Genomic DNA, 23,875 nt, shown 5'->3' on the forward strand with positions numbered 1-23,875 from the left:
CGAAAATGGCTTTTAATTTGGTGAATATTGTGGATCGATTGGTCATTATTGTGTCCTTCATGGTGCATTGGAGAGGGGGAGTTTATTAACCCATGCGTTTCTGAGTTGCGCTCACACATTTTTTATACCCATATATTATGAATGAATGACTTTATTTCGAACAAAAAAAATAAATAAAAACAGATACAAAATAATAACAAACAAGAGTAATAGTGTCCAGAAAAGAAGTATAGGTAGAAGTAAAACTTATATTTCCCTATACCCCTTTCTCACTTCTCCTCTAATAACTCATATATCATAGAATGATAATATAATATAATATAATATATAAACAAACCCAGATTACAAACAAGCTTCTTTTTTTTTTTCCTTGATAACAATTCGTGTGAAATACTTTTTGCTGGGAAGCTCCATTAAAATAATAAGTTATATTACATTTAAATTACAATTATAAAGAAGAAATACTTTGTACAAGGGCATATTAATAACATATATATTAAAAAACATTTACAGTATATACAGTATAAGATATATTTTGTGTGAGAAGGTGTCGTATGAATTATCTATTTAAAAGTCTGATGACCTGGGGGAAAAAAAATGATATCCCCATGTATTACAAACAAGCATCCTTTTATTCCTTGATAACAATTCAAGTATGCATGTTGCAGCTCGTCTCCCCATCCTTTACTAGTGGTGGTCTCACCCCAAAAAAAAAAAATCATCAACTTTATTTAGAAAAACACCCTTAATGATATGCACATGTGGAATTTGTGCTGTCTCTGTCAAAAATTTGGATATGATCGTCTGCAACATCAGACCCTGCTGCTGCTGCTGTTGTTGTTGTTGCACACGGTGGGACTGACGGTCGGACGGATGATGATGCCTTGTGGATCCTGCTGGATGATGTCATGTATCTCGCTGCACCCCCACGTGGGGCCCGTCGCTCTCCGATAGGCAGATGTGGTCTTACTCCTTCCGAGTAATCCGATTGGACAGATAGAGGCGCTTTGCACAGGCAGTTCAGCCCTGCTGCCTGTGTGTGGCAACCGGGGGTAAAGAAGAAGAAGCTGGACAACTAGGAGAGATTGTGGAGAGAAGAGAGAGAAACCATGTTATGCTTTTAAAGAATCTGCTTCGAGACAGACCGATTTTGGATATTTTTTCTTCTTCCTTTTTTTTGGTGGATTAAGCAGCCACACAATAAGAGAGGCGCACATTCCTCGGGAGGTTCGCTTGGTGGAGAATAAAGTAGTTTTAATCGAGAGAAGCGACCGCACCAAAGGCTGGCTGGGTGCGCTCCGGAGAGAGACACAGAGAGAGGATGCTTGTCGAGATCCGCGTCCACATTAGGAGGGATTAAGCGCATGAATTATAGCCTTGCTCTTGTTTTTTTCTTCAGGAACACAAAGTCGGACGCACGGGTATGTATTTCCCAGAGAGCTGTTGATTTCTGTGTGTGTTTTTTTTGGTGCGTTTGACGCTCAAACAGCAGCGCACCGTTTCCATGTTTCCATCAGCTTTACGCGGAGAGTCAAACAGAACAGGAGGTTTTTTTTAGTGGAAGCCAGCTGCTGTCTGTCTGTCCGTGGCCTGCCTTGCTTTGGAGACGTCCTTTTGGGTCATTTTTGTGTCTCAAACTAAACGAGCGTGTGAATTTTGACGGAGAAAAAGTAGCGTCTCTATTCTCTCTGTGGTGTGTTTGTATCACTTTAGTGACCACTGAGAGAATAAGGTCACCAAAAAGAAGACTAGTGCTGCTTTCTGACATGGCTGCAACAACTAGTTGGCTGTTCTGACTACTTATTGCTTTGTATTGTGTCGCCCAAAAGATTAAACCACGTCATTTTTTTTTCAACACAGGGATTTTCCCCCCCCAACCCTCAACCCTCAACCCTCAACCCCCTGCCTGCCTGCCTGCTGAGACCGGTGAGCACATTTCAACCATTTTGCCAAAGGACCTGCACACTGGAGAGATAAACAAAGGATACATTTCAAGATGTATCCACAAGGCCGACATCCGGTAAGAAGCGTTTCCTCCTCTCTATATATACTTATCTGACAACACTGATGTTTTGCTCCCTGACTGTGCTTGATTCCCTCCTTAATGCAGCTCCTCCATCAAACCTGTATGGTTATATCACAGTGCATTTATGCTATAGAGCACTTAGTGGTAAATGGATGCAGATGGTTTGCATGGCTGGAGATATTTACTCAGCCATATACACTAACATATGATATGACTCTGCTGAGGATGGAGACAGGTGGTGGTTTGATTTTTTTTTTTTTTTTTTTTTTAGATTAGATTTCATTTTCAGTGTGAAAACCTATTCATGTTGTGTTATTAGCTCCTGGAGGTGTGAAGTATAGACCCACCTCTTTTCTCTGGTGTGGTAATAATAATGTCTTACTTTACTGCAGAGGAGATATTATCTTGAAAGTAGTCTATAATGTGAGAACTATTCAGCAGGAAATGAAGGGTACAACTTTCTCCTGTGACTGATGTGATTTTTCCTTTTTCTTTCAGGCTCCACATCAGCCTGGTCAGCCTGGCTTCAAATTCACCGTAGCAGAGTCTTGTGACAGGATTAAAGATGAATTTCAGTTCCTGCAAGCCCAGTATCACAGGTAATAATCACCAAAAGTATGACCGTGTTTACTCTCTGTTGGTTAATAATAATAAATACTAAACATTTTTTTCATCCCGTGCTGTCTAGTGGTTAAGTGTGAGTGAGTTATTGAAGAGAGAGATGCCTGAAATTGACACCTTGTCTTCTATTTTAGTCTTAAGGTGGAGTATGACAAGCTGGCCAATGAGAAGACGGAGATGCAGCGCCACTATGTCATGGTGAGATTATGTTACAATAGGGAGCAATTATGGTTCCAAATTGCAAGGCTTGTTGGAGATCTAGTTGGGGTGGAGCGAGACGGAGCTATTGTGATCACCTGCGTGGTGGTTAGGGCGGGTTGAGTGTCAGGTACAGGCCTGTGAACAGCCCCAGGGGGGTTTGATGTAGCTGGTTGTTATACGCAGGAGCTCCTCCTGACAGGCAGTGGGCCGAGGCTCCATTATAGCGCGCCCCTGATCTCCAAGGGTCGACTGCAGCGTTGCCCTCTGTGTGTGCTGATCTGATTATTCTCCTAGGAGACTCCACGCTCAGACATATGCATGGCCATAAATTAGGTGTGAGCTGATGGTGGAGGGGGGGTCAGAGCAGTGTGTGGGAAAAATGCACCATGGCAAACAAAATGGAGGAGCTGGTGGAACCTGCTGCAGCTTCTTTTGCACCTAAATTATCAGCTTTTTTATTCCAGGAAAACATAGGCGTGCTTATGACGCAGGAATTTAGCTCAGACGTGACGTGATCTGCTGTGGCAGTGTGCTCTGTTGTCCCAGGTAAACACACCAGGGTTGACTTAAAACCAATACACGCAGGCTTAAGTTAAACATTCTTTTCACAGGAAAACAACATGTCAGCCTGACAGGGAGGAGGTTAGGTAAACATGTAGGGAAGTATCCCACAGCCAGCGCTGGGTGTCAGGTTACGCCACGGCTGTGGGCCTCTGATCTCAGACAGAATGGCTCTCTTGTTTGAGAGTAATTTTCGAAGAAGCTAATGGACTGAATAATGCATTGGCCTCATCAAATAGACGCTGACTGGAAAGCCATTTCTGCCCCGACTGCCACTTGTGGGCTCCATGGATTACATTTCAGCCAGACAGACTGACCTGGCTCGAAATATCAAGAGTGTTGAGCAATCACGTTACGCTAAGTAAATAGACATCCTGGAGATCTGAGGGCTTAAGATGGTGATCGATAAATCCAACCCTATCTTCTCTGTGCCCGCACTATAAACAACAATATATTGATTTATTGGCTGCTCAAAGAACTCCTTTTTTGTGTCTGATCTTAGTTTATCATATTTGCCAGCAGAAGCTAGATTGTATTTAGGTTTCAATCATAATGTTTAAAACCGTTTGATGATGTAATCAGTGTTGTGATCAGTTAAAATATTGATTTGTGGCTATATACAGTATGTGAGTCTGTAAGAATTAGGGCTGTCGATCGATTCAAATATTTAATCATGATTAATCGCATTTTTCAACTGTTCAAAATGCACCTTAATGGAGATTTGTCAAGTATTTAATACTCTTATCAACATGGGAGAGGACAAATATGGGTGCTTTATGCAAATATATGTATACATGTATTATTGGAAATCAATTAACAACATAAAACAATGACAAATATTGTCCAGAAACCCTCACAGGTACTGCATTTAGCATTAAAATATGCTCAAATCAGAACATGGCAAACTGCAGCCCAACAGGCAACAACAGCTGTCAGTGTGTCAGTGTGCTGACTTGACTATGACTTGCCCAAAAACTGCATGTGATTATCATAAAGTGGGCATGTCTGTAAAGGGGAGACTTGTGGGTACCCATAGAACCCATTTTCAGTCACATATCTAGAGGTCAGAGGTCAAGGGACCCCTTTGAAAATGGCCATGCCAGTTTTTCCTCGCTAAAATTTAGCGTAAATTTGCAGCATTATTTAGCGTCCTCCGCGACAAGCTAGTATGACATATTCGGTACCAATGGGTTCCTTAGGTTTTGTCGTTTAGCATGATACCACTAGCTTCACTCTAGCTTTAAAACTGAGCCCGCTACAACCTAAAAATCACAAGTTGCGTTAATGTGTTAAAGAAATAAAACAACGCGTTATCGCATTAACATGGTTAGCCCTAATAAGAATATTAAATGCTGTCACAACTTGATTGCAAATCTGACTTTTTTGACTTCATTAATCACAATTAAATCTTTGCTTTCGTTTCAGTATTATGAGATGTCCTATGGGCTGAACATAGAGATGCACAAACAGGTATGTACCATCATATTTTTTCAGCTCAGTGGTTTTCCACAGTGTCAGGGGATGTCGGACCCAGGAGGAGCCACTCGTAGGCTAGGCTGTGAACTGAGCATCTGTAATGGGCTGTAAACAGACAGATGTACTGCACACAAACAAGGCAATACATTTGGAAACTTTTACCACCACTTGCTGTGGCCCCTTTTTTAAAAAAACAATACCAGTGGTGTGAAGCCTGGATTTGTCTAAGCCTTTTGATAAGATTAAAGGTAGACTTTGACAGGCTCGGCCTTTGACTTAATGATTAAAGAGAGAGAGGATTGCTGATGGGTCAGTATTTCTTTTTAAGATGAACAGTAATTACATGAGAGGGGCAAAAGTCCTTTATTGTGCCTTTATCTTATCAAAAGATCCTATCTCTCATTGCTCCACAGATCAGTCACACTGATGCTCGCAGAGATAAATATTGTATGAATGAGTAATCCGGAGATTCCTCCACTCTTAAGCCAGCGAGGCTGTCCCCTCTTCTGCGACAGCCTAGCCTGCTTAATGACAGCGTTGGAGGCATGGCGGATTGGTGTGGTGGGGTGATCCATCAGTGTCTGGGCCGTGTGTCACACTGCCACATGTCTGTCAGGGCTCGGGCCGCTCTGATAGCTTCTGTCAGGCACTTATCGCCAACCAGAGGAAAGAGGAGGGGGGATGGGAGACGAGTTGGAGAATAGAGCTGGGGGAGGGGCAGCGGCCCAGCTCTGTGTAAACAGGTTAATCGACTGATCCATTTTAGCGCCTGACTTTTATCAGGAGCCTCAACAGAGCTGATGGAAGCGCTTGAATAATTCATCAGTGGGGCCCTAACCTGCTGAACGGCGTGTTTGTGAGCAAACAGTGTGGGCCCCGTCCATGCAGCTCCCCCCAGCTCACAGCTCAGGCAGGAGGCAGGAGGGAGGAGGAGGAGGAGGAGGAGAAGATGGGGAGTGGTTAACAGGCAGGGTTGGGATGGATTATTGGATGCACATAGGCATATTATTTTCCTGCCAGGAGATTTATTCCATAGTGAGGAAATCCATTCCTCTTACTGTGCCTTTTTCATTACCGTGCGGGGACATAATTCAGATTTCAGAAACGCACACAGCGGCACAGCTCGGGTGTACTGATGTGGCGGTGTTATCTGATCCCCCTCTATCAGTCGTGACAGCATGTAGATGCAAACGGCTAATTTCTGCTGTGTGATGGCAGCCAGTAATTGCCTTCATCTGGTGCTTGTTTCCAAGAGCTGAGCAGGGTTTTGGGTGTTGGTGAGGCTCAATCAGATTTGGCTGTTACCTGTAAGTCGTAACACAGACACATGGCTGCCGCGGGAATCATTTGCTAAGTAGCAAACTATCTGCCGTACCGAGGGCCAAAACTAACTCGGTCAGCCAGCGGACGATCTGCAGTGTTCATACAAAAGAGGCGTGCAGTGAGAAGTGGTGGGAGAAACTGTGGCTTCATAAAGCCATAAATGCTCCCATATCCCCAATCTGTCACATGGGACTGGAGTGTAATGATTACAGGGTGTGAACTGTTGGGTGTCAGGTCCACTTATATAAACAGAAAGTTATTTTTGTTTTAAGATATGGCATGATGAAGAAGGTTATGATTTTACGCTGTTTTTGTTAGAATGAGTTTATTGTTTTAGGATCACAGCCGTCCTTTATCCAAAACCTGACTGACTGCTGCAGCTGACAAGGTTAATCACAGTAATCTCATGCATCCATTTAGGTAGATCAATACAAATGCCAATTAGAAATTTATCCTGAGCTTCGTGCTTCACATTAACAAAAGCTCCGAGGCTTTGTGTAACTTCTCAGTTAAGTGGAAATGTGTCATTTCCTGGCTTAGACGAGCCGTTGGTGAAGTGCTAGTCAAATTTTCTTCCTACTAGAAAAATCAGGAAACGCTGTCATCTTGGACAAATTGGAGGCCTTCTAAATCTGACTAGTCAAGTATTGTTTATAGATGGATCATGTGACCAGAGCCACCAGTAGTTTTCCCTCCGTATTTAATACTCATCAATGTCTCGACTCCATTTTCCCGCTGCTGATAGCAACAGGCGAATACCTTTCTGCACGCCATTGACAAGCCAGCCTGAGAGTGCTCTTAAAGTGGTGCTACACAGGTCCGAGTACCTGTAATTGTGTAGCAGCAGCAGCGCAAAGCTGGCCTCTCAAGGGCCAAGCTGTCATCTACTTAAAGTGACAACAGCCCCCCATTTTTATCTGCCAGCAGAACAAAAAAAAGAAAAAAACCTCTCCCAGCACTACACTGTATCTCTTCTGACAGCGGTGGCGAGCTGAGTTGATGCCTTTTCCATGTATTTGCATGTTGTGAGAGTGCAGAGGCTGCCAGTTGTTTAGGGCGCAGTGGATCAGCCACCTCCTGACCTCTCCCAGCCAGCTGTCACCATGACACTAAGCTACAGAGGAATGGACTGTGCGCTCAAGGCCTTTTTCACAAATCCTGTCAAATGTTCGACTGCTATTGACATGGCTTATCTCAACAAACATGGATTATACAGGCTCTCTAGCTTTTCAACCATTTCTGAGGGCGTTCTTGAGCTCTTTTCTCGAGCACTTACGACGTTGCATTAATACTAATGCAGATAAAACCTTTTATCTAAACCCTCTCGTTGCTTTATTGGTCGTAGGTCACATTTATTGTGTGTCAGAGGAGGCTGGTAGTTCAGCATCTTTCTTGTCCGCAGAGTAATAATCAGTGTTGTCTTGTGGACTTTCTGTAACATGCTACCATATATTTGTTTCACATTATTGCCTCTGATCCCAGGCTTTACTCCGTCTCATCTGATATTTCATCTTCGGCTTGTTGTTTGTCCTGCTGGCTGGCTTGCCCGGCTAAGTGGCTATCCATGTTGCAGCTTGGGTCAGCAGGTCTCGTTCTGTTGGACATTACTCTCCAATCTCTCTGGCTCTGCTCAGAGGTAATACGTCTGGGCTGCCAAAACTGCCTGGCATTTCTGCCATGTGTAATAAATAAGCTGGCGGTCTGCAAAGTACATTGTGTGTGCTGCTCCAAATGAAAAATCGGAGAAAATCCCTGTGATGTGTTTGTGTTCCGCAGTGGCCTTGGGTTGAACTGCAGCTCATAAATTCCATAGATGATGTAGCTTTGGCACTGTTATTTTTTCTGCTCCCAGTGCAGAGCTCCAACCTGAGAGTCTCATCTCCCATCCCTGGAAGAAGGAGGCAGAACTGTGCAGTATTTTTTTTTTTTTTCTACAGGGAAGGGGGTGTATCACGCCTCCTCCTCCCATTGCTCTTTTTATCCAGCGTTCATTCGCTACGTTCATGTGATCGACAGGCTGAAAATTCAATTTAATGACCTGCCTCCAAGCACGTAATATGATTTTAAAGCCTGTTACGGTCAAGCAGAGGTGCCATTTGCATAATGATCCCAGCAAGATAGGGCTGCAGCCGTTGCCATGGCAGTTGGAAGACAAGCAGAAGAATGGAAGCAGGGCTGTGTGGATGGATGGGAGGTTGGGAGGGTGGTGGGCTGGGCAGCTGATTGCAGCGAGAAATGGCCCAGGCTTCAGTCTTGGAGCTCTAGCGCTCTTAATGTTTACAGGCTGGTAGTTGTCTTCTAATGGTATTGATCATAGATTTTGAGGTGTGTTGCCCTCGAGGTCGTTATGGTTTGTAATCTTTGCTCAAACTGCAGTCATAACCCTTTTAATGTACCTCCGCCACTGTCACATGTAAGTAAACAGAACAGTCTCACTTCCTGGGGTGTGGTTGTTGTGTGGTTTAACTCTGAGGTTAACTGCAGGACAGCCGAGTTGCAGATGAGGGGAAGCGGGGCAGAGTGAGAGAGGATCCTCTCAACACAGCAGCACTCTGCCGGCTCATATCCGTTTAGCATGGAGTGCACTCTCAGCACAGCTGTGCTCCATCCCCCTGGGCTCTCCTAATGTTTTAAATATTTCAAATGTCAATATCACGCTGTTTAGAGGATGTTGAGTCAAGCAGTTCTGATTGCCGCAGTAATTGACTTAATCGGTGTAAACATTAAAGGCGGGGTTATGTGAAGTCACTGTCTGTTTCATACTTATCCGTCATTTTGCTCATCTTTTTGTTTTCCAGACGGAGATTGCCAAACGGCTCAACGCAATTTTAGCTCAAATTATGCCTTTCCTGTCACAAGAGGTGAGTTTTGAATGTTGCGCTCCACAGTTTGGCACTAAACTAAAGTCAGTTATTGTTGGCTGTATTCTAAAGATACTACTTCAAAACAACATTCAGGTTAAGCAGTTTTGAGTAATTGTGCGTGGCGTTTGCCCTCACTTTTAAAAATTGCAGCAGGCACTATAAAAATTAAGTGTGAAATTCACAGATAAGTGAGTGTGGGTTGTGTGATAGATCATCTTTTGTAAATGTCTTCCCACAGCACCAACAGCAGGTTGCTCAGGCAGTGGAGCGGGCTAAGCAGGTGACTATGACTGAGCTGAATGCTATCATCGGGGTACGTGGACTTCCCAATCTGCCTCTCACCGTGTGTATACCCCCTTTTATTCCTTTATTTGACCTGCACATAAGATGATCACTAGCTATGAATACTTTTCCATGTCTTCTAAGTAGTCAGAATGTGATAAACCATCTGCTAAAGTTACAGTGCTGAATCAAAATGTGTTGATATATTTTGTTTTATATTCTTCACCAATACATTCAAACTATATACAATAAGTGTAGCTCTCCAGAGCTGGTCTGTTGCTCCGGCTTTGGTCTCGGCGGCATCTTCACTGCCTTGTTGTGTGTTTATAAATGCGAGCCTGAGAGCTCTTGAGATCCCCTCCGCAGCCCGTATTGCTTTAATTGGCTAAGGTTTTAACGAGGAGCCTCATCCCTCACTGCTGACCTGGATAGCTGTGGGAATTAAAAGGCTGAGGGTGAGCAGAACACAGCCAGCGCCGCGAGCAAGCTGAGACAGCGCAGACAGCAGTCAGCCATCATGGCTCTGCTGCTGCTGCGCAGTTCTGTTTGCACACCGCAGCACTGAGCTGTAATGTATGGTGTTCATCACTGCTTCAAAACACCATCTGCTCCTCATTGATCAGCTGTACTCGCCCTGCCCTCCTGAAACACTAGTGATGGGTGTCACCCTCGATACAAAGCTCAGGCTATCCGTGGTCTTATTAGGACAGTTGAATTTGCAGAGTCTTTAGCATGCAGAAGAGGCTGGCCCAAAAGGCCGACTTGATGACTGGAGGCACATATTGGAATTCAATTAATGCCCCCTTGGTGACCTTTTGTTCCAGGATAATTGCTCCCTAGAATTTGTCTGACTAAGTGTCTTGAGGTGATGGAGAGCTGCTTGTTTTTTTTATTTATCTGTTGGACTGAAGCAGATGCTTTATTACACTTTCACCAAAGCAGAGCAGCTGCAAGCTGCAGTTGTTCCTAAGAAAAGCTAATTTGATTTGTGGCTCCTTCCTGTGGATGTGATTTTCACATTTGGGATAATATAGTGCTGGAATATTTCTGTGTTTTTGAATTTGTGCCTGTGAGTCTTTCACTGTGGCTCTCTGTTGGTTGTAATTTTAAATTTGTAGCATTAAAAGTCTACACCTAGATTTTTATAAAATATTGGACGAGCCCATTCATGATTTTAGCATATGGTCTTATTTGGTGCCGGCCTGTCTTCAGGCCTCCACACAAGTCACGACGGTTGCTCATGTCAGAGGAGGTGGAAATGTAGCTACTGTATGTTTTACTCATACCTGTCCATTAGTTATTCATTGAGGAGAAGCTCTGTAGGCATGCCAAAATCCTCATGCATATTGTAAAGCAAGGTGGGGTGAAAGAGCGTGCCAGGCAGACAGGCAGCATCCAGGAGCCAGCTGCATACTTTATTGATGGGGCTGAGGGCCATTAATAGGATGCAACTAGGGCAGCTGCATGCGTAGAGATGAACCTGACTGGTGGCGGCTCCTGTTTGATTAGAGAACACGCAAAATATTGAAGTCAGCCAAGAAGAAGTAGTTCAGATAAGCCCACCTGTCTCCCAGCGACCGGCCACCTGGATAAACCTACACAATGGCTTTTGTTTTAAAGTAAAAGCTATTTATTTTGTCTGTAACACCATTCATTGCAGTATATAATAATGGAGAGAGAGCGTCTAGAACAGCTGTTGCCCTGACCGTTTTCTGTCCTCCTTTTCAGCAGCAGCAAGCTGCCTACCCTGCTCTCATGGTCAGTGGCATTCACACACATCTGTATGTGCCATGCTGTTGTTAATTGACTAGGTGTGTGTGCACACATCTGGGCTTGAAGGGCTTGTGCATGTTGCATGGCACTTTTTCTGTCCAAGTGCTATGCGTTTCACTATAGTTAGCGTAGTTAGGACGCTAGAGACTACTATAATACATTTGCTCAGTTTTGCCTGTGTGTATGTTTTTTTTTGTAGCTCCACACAGTCTGAGAAAAAAAGGGCAAAGAGTAGGTCTTTATCTTGGAATATTAAATTAGAGGAAATAGGCCAGACTCCTTTCTTTATTTATTATTGTCTTCATTTATGGCCCTCTAATGAGGGCTCTTGCTGATCAACCATGCATATTACCCATCAGTGCCTCATTAAACACAATGAGCGAGGATGGCTCTCCCCTGCCAATGAACTGGCTCCTTAATTTCCCTCATGGACACAATATTCTAACACACTCGCTCGCTCTTGCTCTCCTTCTTTCTCTTTGTGTCCTGGGTACATTTTGTAATTGGATTGACATCTGCCCTATGGAGCAAAGGACAAGGTTGCAAGTTAAAAACCTCACTATTTTCCAATCTAGTCTTCTCTCGCTTCAGGGCAGATAATGTAGAAGCAATTAAAAAGACCCTTCAGATAGGATGTTTTAGAAGTAGGTGCCCTTTGTAAGACCTACGATTTGAAAGCAAGTTCCTACCGAGTTAATTTATTTTTAACTATGTGTTAGGCAGGTCCGCCATGTTGTACAGTGGGTTGTACCAACTCCCCAGTCATTACAAAGCGCCTAATATTCCTGAAATGGCCATAAATGGTCACTGATTGAAGTCCGTCTTGTAAAAGAGAGGAGGTGCGTGCTGTTACAGCAGCTGAATTATTCAGCTGGCTCGCAGACGGGTAATAAATTGCTGATGTTTTTATTGGTGTCTCAGCTAAGTATTATTTAACCTTGCTTTAAACTGCTTACTTCCATGCTGAGTGCCTTTTAACTCCCATCCATTTCCCCGTGCCTTTCAAATATTGATGGTGAATATTGGAGGGTTGACTGAGTGCCAGCTTGGGACCCCTGGTCCTGGCTCCCACAGCAGCCTTCCAGACGCACACACACACACAAACGCACACTCAGAGTGAGAGGGAAGGAGTGCCAGCTTCTGGCACTTAGTGTTCCTTCAGTCTCTTAAAGTATGGGTGTGCAAATGATTCATGTTCTGTTAATCCAGGAACATGAATATGAGAGGAGTAAATAGACGCTGGTTGTGTTTCTCAAGTGTTTTAAAAGGCAGGTAGTTGTTTAGCCCACAGGCTGACAGATTCCTACACAGCTTCATGTTCCTTAAGAGGATTGCTCAGCTCACCGATGGTGCTGCAGTATGAAATGTGCTAGTTTACCTGATGTGAAATGATTCCTCTGCATTAAGCGGTGGTCGAATCAAACTTTGCTTTTCTATTTATTTTTCAACTCAACATGCACTACTAATGCGGTGCGATTGAGTGTCTCTACATCTCATGCATTCGAAGTGTTGAGCAGCTAGTAACTTCTACTCTCCTCAGCACAGATCTAGGGCTTATGCCACCCTGGCCTGGTATGGAAATAGCACTGAGGGGGATTGCTGTCGTATCCTGACAGTAATAGATGTGTGAATGCGCTAATATCATCCGGGGTTTAACTGATCAGCCTCATGTTTAGTGTGTGGTTTCTCCGTGCGTTTTCCCTCCGACCCACTCTTTTTCTGTCTGTTTATCTCCCTGTCTACTCACAGCAGCAGCAGCTCCAGGCGCAGCACCTCTCCCACGCTGCCCACGGGCCTCCGGTCCAGATGCCACCTCACCCCTCGGGCCTGCAGCCGCCCGGCATCCCCCCTGTGACGGGCTCCGGATCAGGCCTGCTGGCACTGGGTGCCCTGGGCAGCCAAGCCCACCTCCCAGTGAAGGATGAGAAGAACCACCACGATCTCGAACACAGAGGTGAGGTGTTAAACTCGGTCGTATTGCTGTCCAATATTGCTGCTTAAGTAGTTTATTTAGAAGAATTGAAATGTATATTAATGTTATTGCATAGATGTTAAACAGGGAAAAAGCAATTTAGTGCGGCGTGCTTCTCACTCTCTAGAGCTGAATCGCAGGGCCCTTAGGTGAGGAGCACATCCTGTCTGTTCACATTCTGTCTGGGTAATGAGCTGGTACATTCCCAGCCCATGACTGCATAAGCTATTCAACAGCTCCAACACACGTTGATAAGAGGGGCCTTGTGCCCTGCAGCTGATTCTCACACGTTCAGCCAGAAGCATCTGTTATGATATGCTAACTGACGTGTTTTTTTCTCTCTCTGCTCCACTTGGTTTCCTCCTCACCTTCGGCCGCCATTGTGATGTCTGCGATACAGAGAACACGGTGAGTGTCCAAACCCACAACTATTTTTGATGCGGGGCGTGTTGGTTTCATTGTTCATTGCACTTTCATATCCGCCGCCAATGTCAAGTAAAAAATGCCTGCCAACAGCGTGCTACTGCTGATTTCATGCACAGTTGTAATCTGCTTTCAATAAAATGATTAATTGGAAATGAGGCTTGGAATATATAAGTCCTGTGTGTTTAATCCAGAAGGGAAATGACTGGTATCATGCTGGAGAGATTAGAAGCCTTGTAATTTCATCACAATTAAAGAAAGACTTTGACTTCCCCTTCTTAAAGGATTTATTTGATCCCTTCTACTGTCTCCCTTGTTCACCAGCTCACTCTCCTCCTTGGCATGTGATGAATATTTATGAACACAAATGGAGAATTGTTTTGTTTTCTTTTTTTTCCTCCACCCCCGTCTGGTGGACCTGCTAAAGCGTTTTATTGGAATGGCTGCGATCTCTGATGGCTTGTGATGTGGCTGTGAGATTGTGTTTCTGTAGGCCGGGCCAGCTGAATGGGTGCAGTCATGTCTGAAGAAATGGAACTCCTGGGGCGATTAGCAGGCCTGTTTTGTTTCTCTGCTCTTGTCCCAGGTCATCTGATAGCAGAGTGGTGACTTTGGTTAATGAGTCACGCTAAGCATCTCTTTAAAGGTCAGCCATTATGCAGACAGTGGCCCTTTGCCCAGACTGCTAGTCCATCGGCCATTGTTCACTCCTCTGGGCCGCCGCTGACTTAGTCCATGTTGTTGCTTTGGTCTTCAGAAGAAGGGACAGCGGGAATCTTGGCAGTTTACAGGCAAATGGCAAACTCCTGTGAAAGCCGCTGGACACCTGCCTAGTTCCTCCCGTTCTGTTGACGTTTGGAGTGAGCTGTCCCAGCTTGTGTGGGCAAGCAGGCTCCACGAAGAAGAAGCACCAGTCAGTCCCACGCTGCTGTGCCTACTGGCAGGATATAGATTCTCTTTCTTTATCAGAGCTCAAAGCCGGAGCTGACATGGTGCCCAAGCGCGCTGCGGCAATCAATGCCCACAACATACAGTTTCTCTCTCTCTCTCTGTCTCTCAGTGTCTCTCCACCATCTCTCTCTCTCACGCTTAGCCTGACTGACTCCAGAGAAAAGGCCCTCTGTTCAGCCACAACACACTGCTCATGTCCCTGTGAGGCTGTTTGTTGTCCAGTTATGAGGAGGAGGGAGCCCAGCTCAGAAAACAAGCCCTCCTCCTTTCAGTTCAGATAACGGCCCCATTCTGTTGTTTGGCCATGGACAGGCTTGTGTGTGTGAGATTGGGCTTGGCTGGTGTCAGGGTACTGCTTGGAGCTGGCCCACAGCTGCATTTTAAGAGTCTGCGGCATCCATCGTTGTGTGAATGGGGCATTTTTAGTGTTTGGATTGGCACAGTGTGTTCTCTCTGTGAATTTGTAACAGATGAATGTCTCCCTGCTCTCTTTTACAAGGAAAGACAGAGTGGTAATAAAGTATGTTTGGTTTTCTCTTTGCAGAATAACTCTGTATCCCCCTCCGAAAGCTTACGCACAGCCAGTGAGAAGCACCGCAGCTCCTCTGACTACAGTTTGGACTCTAAGAAACGCAAAGTGGAGGAGAAGGACAGTATGAGCAGATATGTAAGTCATTAAAGGAATTGTTAGTGACATTTTGGGAAATACACTTATTCGCTTCCTTGCCTGGATCAAGAAGGTCGATACCACTCTTATGTCTGTCCGTTAAATGTGAAGCTACAACCAGAGTTGGTTAGCTTAGCATAAACACTGGAGGCTGGGGGCAACAGCTACCCTGACTCTGTCCTAGCGTTGTCACGATACTGGAATTTCTTGCTGTAGGAGGGAAGAGTGAACAGAAAGCGCAGCGTGTACCCATGTATTGATACTGCGGAAAAATAATATTGAAACCGTTTCAAATAATTTGATATTTTTGACAACACTAATCTGTCCGAAGGTTAAAAAAAGAAACCTTCAGCTCACTATTTAAAGCTGAAGTAGGAAAGTTGGCATAAATATGATTTAGAAAAAAAGTTATTTTTGTAAAACGGTCACTATATCCTCACATTAGTTCATGAGACAGTTAATCTGAAAGAAATCATTTGCCTCTGTGTCCTCTGTGCTCCTAATGGCATCTGCAAGATTTCACAGACTGGAGGAAAACAACCAATCAGAGCCGAGCTTGGAGCCTGTCGTCTCTGAGCAGCTGTCAATCACTCACGAAACACTAACGGTCAAACTAGGCAGCGCTGATCAAATATGAATCAATATTCTGTTACTGTAACGCCTATTTCTCACCTCAAATGTTTTCAGAAACATCTTGTAGTGTACTGTTTAGCTGTAAAATGAGAAAGTGTGTGACCCGGCAGCCATGTTGAGATCAGTTGAGGAAATACCAAGCACTGCCCACCAGCCGGAGAAAGCTTTTCAATGAGGAGGTGCAGAAGTCTAGTTGAGGAAGTCATGGAATTATGGAATTTTTGCCCAATGATGCCAAAAATATTTTGCCTACTGCCGCATTAACAAATTATGTCTCGTTTTTCCGCACAAAAAGCAGTGAAACAACAGCACATTGTGGTTTTATGGGGGGTTATGTGCTGGACAATTTCTGGCTCCCTGGAGTCTCGGCTGGTTGCCTGGCAACCTCACAATGACTCCAGGAAGTTACTGCTCCTGGCTCCAGGCTCATCCAACTCTCGGTTAGAAGGCGAATAAGCGTATTTCCCAAACTGTCAAAAACGTCTCCTGTGGTCAGAGACGTATTTCAAAGGTTTAATTGAAAAAACAAAAAAATTGTCAAGGTGACTAATTTGCCATTTATCTTTACAGGACAGTGATGGAGAGAAAAGTGACGACCTGGTGGTAGACGTGTCTAATGAGGTGAGCGGAGCAGCATGTAGTTATAAACAGCATATTGACATGTACTGAGATGTAGCTGTTACATAAATCTACCGCTGTGTTCCTCCAGGATCCTGCCACTCCGCGGGCAAGCCCGGCCCATTCGCCACCTGAAAATGGCATTGATAAGCCCCGCCCTCCAAAGAAGGATACACCCAACAGCCCTGCATCAGTGGCGTCCTCTGGAAGCACCCCATCATCCAAGGCCAAGGAGCTCAGTCATGTAAGACACCGAGAGTTACGAACAAACTAGGACAGAAAGGGTTTAAATGAGAATTGCAGAGAGAGCAAAGGGATATGTTCAAATAAATCTGGGACGTTTTCTGCAGTGGATTAGGAATGGCTGTCGGTGCTTTAAGTGCATGACTAAACGTCAGGGATAATATTGTCCCGCATCAGGATCAGTCAGGTCTTCTCTGTTAATAGCTCAATGTATTTAACTCCTCCAGGATTTTTTCCCCTCCGCCTCACTAAAAGATTAAAGCCAAAGCAGTAAGGGGATAAAAACGGCCCCATCTCCATTGTGGCCATAATAGGTTTTAGAATAAATAGCAGTTTATGGCTCTGCAGGACTATGAGGGTTGTCAGAATTAGATTGGATTAAGTTCAGTTTGCTCTCAAATTGTCAGTCCGCACAGTGCCTGGTTTCCGGGATTGTGAATGTGCTTGCTCTCTCGTTCTCTCGACAGAATGACAAATCCTCCACGCCTGGCCTCAAGTCCAACACCCCCACCCCCCGCAACGATGCCCCCACCCCTGGCACCAGCTCCACTCCCGGGCTCAGACCCATCCTGGGCAAACCACCAGGCATGGAGGCTCTAGGTTGGTACCACTCTCTTTCCTCACTAGCAACTGACATCATTTTATCTCCATCCTCACCCGATGTACTGTTATGTCACATATCCTTCTCCTGTCTTGGTCTGTAGCGGCCCCAGCTTTACGTACCCCTCTGTCCATTGCCGGCTCCTACCCTACCCCCTTTGCCATGATGGGCCATCATGAAATGAACGGAGGCCTGACTAGTCCTGGTGTGTATGCTGGTCTTCACATCTCCCCTCAGATGAGCGCTGCCGCAGCTGCAGCCTACGGACGCTCCCCCATGGTACAGTAACACCCTTTCCTGCCCTTTATGTAGCTGTATTTGGGATCAACTAAAAGCACTGCACATAGTTAAAAGGATAGTTTGACATTTTGAGAAATCGTTCTCTTCTCTTGCCCAGAGTTAGACGAAAAGATCGATACCTCTCTGTATCTGTCTTTTTAAAGGTTCCCTGTGGAGTTTTAGACCTCTAGTAGCAAGGATTTTTATTTTTATTTTACTTTTGGACACAGCCAGGCTAGCTGTTTCCCCCTGTTTCCAGTCTTTAAGCCAAGCTACGCTAACTGGCTGCTGGCTGTAGCTTCATTTTTAACAGACAGATTATAAAGATTTGAGGATTATCTTTCCAGATATTCCTGTGGTGTGAAGTGCGTTAAGAGTGTTTTTTTACATCCCCCGATCGGCTCGGAAGTCCGTCCGGGCCGCATCGATTTCAAATTGTAAATATTAAACATGTTCAATATTTACGACTGGATCTCCTGCTGTGTGTGGGGAACCCCGAGGACAGCCAATGATGCAGTCACGTGGGAAAGAACGATAGCCAATTAGGAGACAAGCTGACTGAAGAAGGAAGGACAACAACTGCCGTCATGGCGGCTGCGGATAATGCATGAGCTAATGCAAAACACAAAGCATAAAGTAGTAGTAAGATGGACCTCAGAAATGAAGGACCAGCTTGTTAATTTCTGACAACAACGCAAGTGTTTATTTAACATGTCTCCATGACTTCATCCGTCCATCCTTTGTCAATTTTCAGTACAAAGCAGTGCAAAAACTAACATTGCTAATTTTTCTTGCCTGTCGTCTGCCACGTTTATTTACACTAAAGTCACGTTTGATCGTGAGAGATTTCACGAGATTTAAATTTTTTTTAGTCGGGACTCTTGTTGTCATGAATGGAATCTGTCAGTGTGGTGTGCTGATTTGATCAAATCGTTGCTCTCCACACACTGTAGGAACAAAACTGTTAAATTTAACATAACATGTCGTTGTGTGTGGGGTCTCTCACATTTTCAAAATCTGTTAAGATTTTAAAAATCTTTGAGTGTGGGCCAGCCTTAACTCTGGGCAAGAAAGCAAATAAGCGTATTTCCCAAAAAGTCAAACTATCCCTTTTAGAAAGACACCATGTGGATTTGACTGTGATCGCTGGTCTGTAACAGATCTGTAATTCAAAGGTTTCCATCTTGTCCTTTTTTCAGGGGTTTGATCCTCACACCCACATGAGAGCTCCAGGCCTTCCAGCCAGCCTCACATCCATTTCTGGTGGCAAACCGTAAGTGTCTCACCAAATGTGTTTTTAAAAACAGCAGTGACGATGAAACACTAACACTTTGTGTCTTGTCCATCAGGGCTTACTCCTTTCACGTCAGCGCAGACGGTCAGATGCAGCCCGTGCCCTTCCCACCAGACGCCCTGATCGGTCCCGGCATTCCCCGCCACGCCCGTCAGATCAACACGCTGAGCCACGGCGAGGTGGTCTGCGCCGTTACCATTAGCAACCCCACACGTCATGTCTACACTGGTGGCAAAGGCTGTGTCAAAATCTGGGACATCAGCCAACCTGGCAGCAAGAGCCCCGTGTCCCAACTGGACTGTCTGGTGAGTGCCGCGGCTGATTCACGTTTCACTCATCAACTACTTTTTTTTACACCTAGCTATGTATGTGTAGTTGTTTCAAAAGGTAATGAACTGTATACACAACCTCATTCCATTCACAATGGGATAATCCTTTGATATACACGAGGACCACAACAGGCACATCCCACTGACACCGTTTTACAGCAAATGTACTGGTACACAAATGCAGCTGATGCTTTCACTAGTACTTTTGGCAACAATCAAAGAAGCAAATGCTAAACATCAAATGACATTTTCAGATAAATTATAATTTGAAATGTGAACTTCACCAAATAAATGTGTAACAAGCTAAAAACTCAAAATCTATCAGGCAGCGTAGGTCTGAGAATGCCCTCAGGTTGGTTTATTATGACAGAAGGATTTTCATCCTCTTTCCCACCGACTTGTTCCTAAATCTCTCTCTAGCTCCACTGACCTGAACACGTATTGATTCGCTTTGTCCTCTGTGCAACAGAACAGGGATAACTACATCCGCTCCTGTAAGCTGCTGCCTGATGGCCGCACATTGATCGTCGGAGGCGAGGCCAGCACATTGACCATCTGGGATCTGGCCTCTCAGACACCCCGCATCAAGGCAGAGCTCACCTCCTCAGCCCCGGCGTGCTACGCCTTGGCCATCAGCCCCGATGCCAAAGTCTGCTTCTCCTGCTGCAGCGACGGAAACATCGCCGTGTGGGACCTGCACAACCAGACTCTCGTTAGGTTGGAAGAAACCACTTATTCACACTGTGTGGGCAACCGGATTGCTGCTGTTGTGTGAGCAATTTTAAAAGGGGATGTCAATAAATGTTTGTACGCTTTCTGACTTTGATTGCAGGCAGTTCCAGGGTCACACGGATGGCGCTAGCTGTATCGACATATCCCATGATGGCACTAAGCTGTGGACAGGCGGTCTTGACAACACTGTTCGCTCCTGGGATCTGAGGGAGGGTCGACAGCTGCAGCAGCATGACTTCACTTCACAGGTACGACCCTGTAACATAGAAGAGATGGATAACACACATCCACAGTGGAGGGCTGTTTCCTTTCAGCCCCAAAACTGTCAGTAATTACTGTTCTGTCCAATTTTCCAGATCTTCTCCTTGGGCTACTGTCCGACCGGAGAGTGGCTCGCTGTGGGCATGGAGAGCAGCAACGTGGAGGTGCTCCACCACTCAAAGCCTGACAAGTATCAGCTCCACCTGCACGAGAGCTGTGTCCTCTCCCTCAAGTTCGCCTACTGTGGTATGAACACACACACATGGATAATGCCGACTGTTCTTACCCGCAAAGGGGCCTTAGCTTGTCCTACTTTACTTAGTGCTAAAACTACAGTGCCCTTTGTGCAGTCTGAATTCCTATAGAGCGTTGCAGGGATGACGTATTTTTGTAGGCAAACCAGGAGGTCAGCATCGCACTGGTTCCCTCGAGAAAAAGTCAATGGGATTTTTCCATTGGGTTTTGGATTATTGCAGAAAATTAGCTCTATGGCAAACAAATTTACACACAATACTTACATGTTTTGATCTGTCAGATAATCTTAACAAATGAACACCACTTTTATTATTTTTGAAGCGTAAATGCAGTCGCCAGAAGTAAAAAGCGTTAGGCTATAAACAAACTACACAATCGCACGACTTCACGTCACCACCACTAAGCTAAAGGTGGACTAGTGTTCGGCTTGATGATGTTTAGTAGTTTTAAGAAGTTTTAAGAAACGTAAACGCTTAAAAATTCACAAGTGGGATATTGACGTATTTTATGTTGTAGAACAAAAATCTCTTAAAGTAACAGTAGGCAGTATATTTTTTATAAAATTTGTATAAAATTCCATAATAACCTTTCAGCATATTGTAATTCAAGTGTTCTGAGAGAAAACTAGACTTCTGCACCTCCTCATGGCTCTGTTTTCAGGCTTTAAATATTCTAGCCCATGACGGGAGACTTTGACCAATCACAGGTCATTTCATTGAGAGAGCGTTCCTATTGGCTGTGCTCCGTTCATGTGACTGGAACTTAGTGTTCCTTCAACAGATTTTACAATGGCGGCCGCGTCACAAACCTTCTCATTTTACAGCTAAACCGTGCACTACAAGATGATTCTGAAAACATTTGTGGCGAGAAATAGGCATTAACGTAACATAATATTGATTCATATTTGACCAGCGCTGTCTAGTTTGACCGTTTGGTCGGAGTTCGCGAGTGATTGACAGCCGGTTCTCATAGACAGCAGATGGACAGCAGACCTCAGATCAGCTCCTACTACTTGTTTTCCTCCGGTCTGTGAAATCTTGCAGATGCCGTTAGGAGCACCGGAGGACACAGAGGCACATGATTTTTTTTCAGGTTACCTGTTTTATGTACTACTGTCACGATATAGCGACCGTCTTATAGAAATAACTTCTTTTAAACATATTTGCTCCAATCACGCCTAATTCAGCTTTAAGCTTTTAACCACAGACCTTATTTCAGGCATCTAACTAAAAACTCATTCAAAAAACCCATTGACTTCCAGATGAGGCAACTCATTTCCGGGTTTTAGGACTCATTCATGCAGCACTCTATTGTGTTTTGAAGGTTACCTGATAACTCCTTTTGTAGGTATTTTTTATACCACTTCTTATTCCACAGAGGCCTGATTGCACTGTTGTTTCCTTTGCAGGTAAATGGTTCGTAAGCACTGGGAAGGACAATCTGTTGAATGCTTGGAGGACTCCTTATGGCGCCAGCATATTCCAGGTATGCAGATCAATACGCTCTGTCTGCAGCCAGTCCAAAAGTATGTCTCTGAGAGGAAGGGCGCAGCGACCGCTGTCTGACAGGACTCTCCTATCAGTGAAAACTGAACCTGAATTATTGACCTGACAAAGAAAGTCTTTTTGAGGGGCATCGGGCCAGAACTTGATGTCATTGCAACCTAGTCTTGCCCTGTAGTCAGCTAATCTTCTCCTCTTAACCTCAAATGTAGATGTTAACCGCCTCCAACGCTAACATGTTTTTATTTTCTTCAGTCCAAGGAATCCTCGTCGGTCCTGAGCTGCGACATCTCGACAGATGACAAGTACATTGTGACTGGCTCTGGTGACAAGAAGGCCACCGTATATGAAGTGATCTACTAGAACAGACTGCTTTGGATGGGAGCATGCTCGTGCTCAGGAACCGTAGACTCTTCCTCCATCTACCTTCCCTCACACAGACAGCATGGATGTTGCCTGCAGCCCCGGGGTGGATGGGCAGGACGTTTGGCAGTGCCAAACTGAAAGCGGACGTTGGCGCTGCTGTGGCCGTGGACGCTGTGACCTTCGGCTCTGCCCTTCCTCACTCATACGACTAACACTTGTACAGCAAGTGCAGTTCCCCAAGGCACTAAGAAGAAAATAATGTCTTGCTGTTTTTTTCTGTTTGTTGGATATTTCTTTTTTTTATTCGTCCTTTTTAATGTGGAGATAAAGTTCCGTGACACAACAAGAAGCGGCGCTTCACTCTGGAGCTTCTCCTCGGAGGTCCTGTGAAAAGTGTACATAATGGAGTAATAAAAGGCCTTTTATAGATTTATATTTTGGTGTCCAGTTACGCTTGTGATGGTTCTTTCTTGTTCTCTCCGTGATTTTCTGTCCCCTCTAGGGATGGAAATTAGATTAGGACTTTGTAAGAGGATATTCTATTTCAGTTTTTTCCCTCCTCTGCCTTTTTTTCATGTTGGTTGTCCAGAATGACCTTTTCGGAAATCTAATTTGGATTTTTTTTCTCCCTGACAACGGCATTTTTCTTCGCTATTTGCTGTAACACAGACGTTTGTCCCATGGATTTTAGCAGTGGAGAATTCTGGAAAGGCCCTTTTTTTCAGACTGGAAGAAGGAGGAAATCATGGTTTCCAGTTACGTCTACCCTTTGGCCCTGGTCAGCAGAAATTCAACTTTATAATGAAGACCTATCACTGAACACTGGCTGCTTTCAATGACATTAAAATGGATAACTATCACCCGGAGGACTAGTGGGTTTACGGAGAAACAGCTGTGACTTGAGTTCAGTCTGTTGACTCGACTATTGTATGAATCTTAATTTCTCCACTCAGCAAAGTTTAGTCATCAGTCTAAGAGTTAATTATTGCCTCTCTCGTCTGACTCTCTGTGACTGATGTGCAAGACTTACACGGTTACTCATAAAGGTGGCAGGAAAAGCCATTACCACATCTGACACTCTGGGTATGCTCTGTTTGCTTTCTGCAGTATTTCATAATGTTCCACTAGACAGGAATGGTCTCTGCATAAACACACATTAGACTGTGTAGCATACACGTGTCATCATCCCTAAGGACTGTACAGTTGACAGTTGTTGATAAATCAATAAACTGTTTTTATATAAAAATAATCATCTTGGCTGGATTTCTATAGTGCGGGTGCCTTGCTACTGTTGCCTGTTTTAAAGGAACAATTTGATATTTTGGGAAATAAGCTTTTTCGTTTTCTTGCCGAGAATTAAATGAGAAGATTGCCAACACGATCATGGGAGTATTGCTAAATATGAAGCCAGTTAGCTTAGCTTAGCATAAAGAAAACAGGGAGAAACAGCTAGACTTGCTCTGTCCGAAAGAAACTAAATCTGCAACTCTTAAACTCTTAACGGCAAATTCACACCAGAGCAGCGGCGAAGTGCAGCCTGCGGCGAGCTATGAAAAGTTGGGAAAAGTTTAACTTTTAGCGGTGAAGTGCGGCCAGCGAGAACCCACAGCCAATCTGTAAAC

At 44.6% G+C, this 23,875-nt stretch overlaps 1 protein-coding gene across 12 annotated transcripts; it reads left to right on the forward strand.

Annotated features, from left to right (window-relative positions):
• The first annotated feature begins 870 nt into the window (after positions 1-870).
• Positions 871-23,499, forward strand: tle3a (TLE family member 3, transcriptional corepressor a). 12 transcript variants are annotated; one of them, XM_037767247.1, is made up of 22 exons: positions 871-1,421; positions 1,861-2,020; positions 2,525-2,625; positions 2,782-2,845; positions 4,835-4,879; positions 9,007-9,069; positions 9,311-9,415; positions 11,083-11,112; positions 12,880-13,081; positions 13,500-13,507; positions 15,018-15,140; positions 16,344-16,394; positions 16,483-16,635; positions 17,102-17,234; positions 17,339-17,514; positions 18,714-18,787; positions 18,864-19,113; positions 19,607-19,854; positions 19,970-20,117; positions 20,226-20,376; positions 21,794-21,870; positions 22,143-23,499. In XM_037767247.1, the coding sequence occupies exons 2-22, from the start codon at positions 1,997-1,999 to the stop codon at positions 22,248-22,250; spliced, it is 2,334 nt and encodes a 777-aa protein (XP_037623175.1). In that variant the 5' UTR covers positions 871-1,421; positions 1,861-1,996; the 3' UTR covers positions 22,251-23,499. The 12 variants fall into 12 exon arrangements, with proteins under 12 accessions (XP_037623175.1, XP_037623176.1, XP_037623182.1 ...); XM_037767248.1 differs by having other exon boundaries at positions 11,086-11,112; XM_037767254.1 differs by having other exon boundaries at positions 9,311-9,385.
• Positions 23,500-23,875: the final 376 nt, after the last annotated feature.

This window comes from Sebastes umbrosus, chromosome 4 (assembly GCF_015220745.1).
Source record: "Sebastes umbrosus isolate fSebUmb1 chromosome 4, fSebUmb1.pri, whole genome shotgun sequence".
Taxonomy (NCBI): domain Eukaryota; kingdom Metazoa; phylum Chordata; class Actinopteri; order Perciformes; family Sebastidae; genus Sebastes; species Sebastes umbrosus.

Bases quoted from the DNA above. Each gene is read 5' to 3' on its own strand.
- tle3a (XM_037767245.1), top strand. From the start codon at position 1,997: ATGTATCCACAAGGCCGACATCCG. The intron at 2,626-2,781 runs GTAATAATCACC...CTTCTATTTTAG, and splicing joins CTGCAAGCCCAGTATCACAG to TCTTAAGGTGGAGTATGACA. The intron at 9,070-9,310 runs GTGAGTTTTGAA...GTCTTCCCACAG, and splicing joins TGCCTTTCCTGTCACAAGAG to CACCAACAGCAGGTTGCTCA.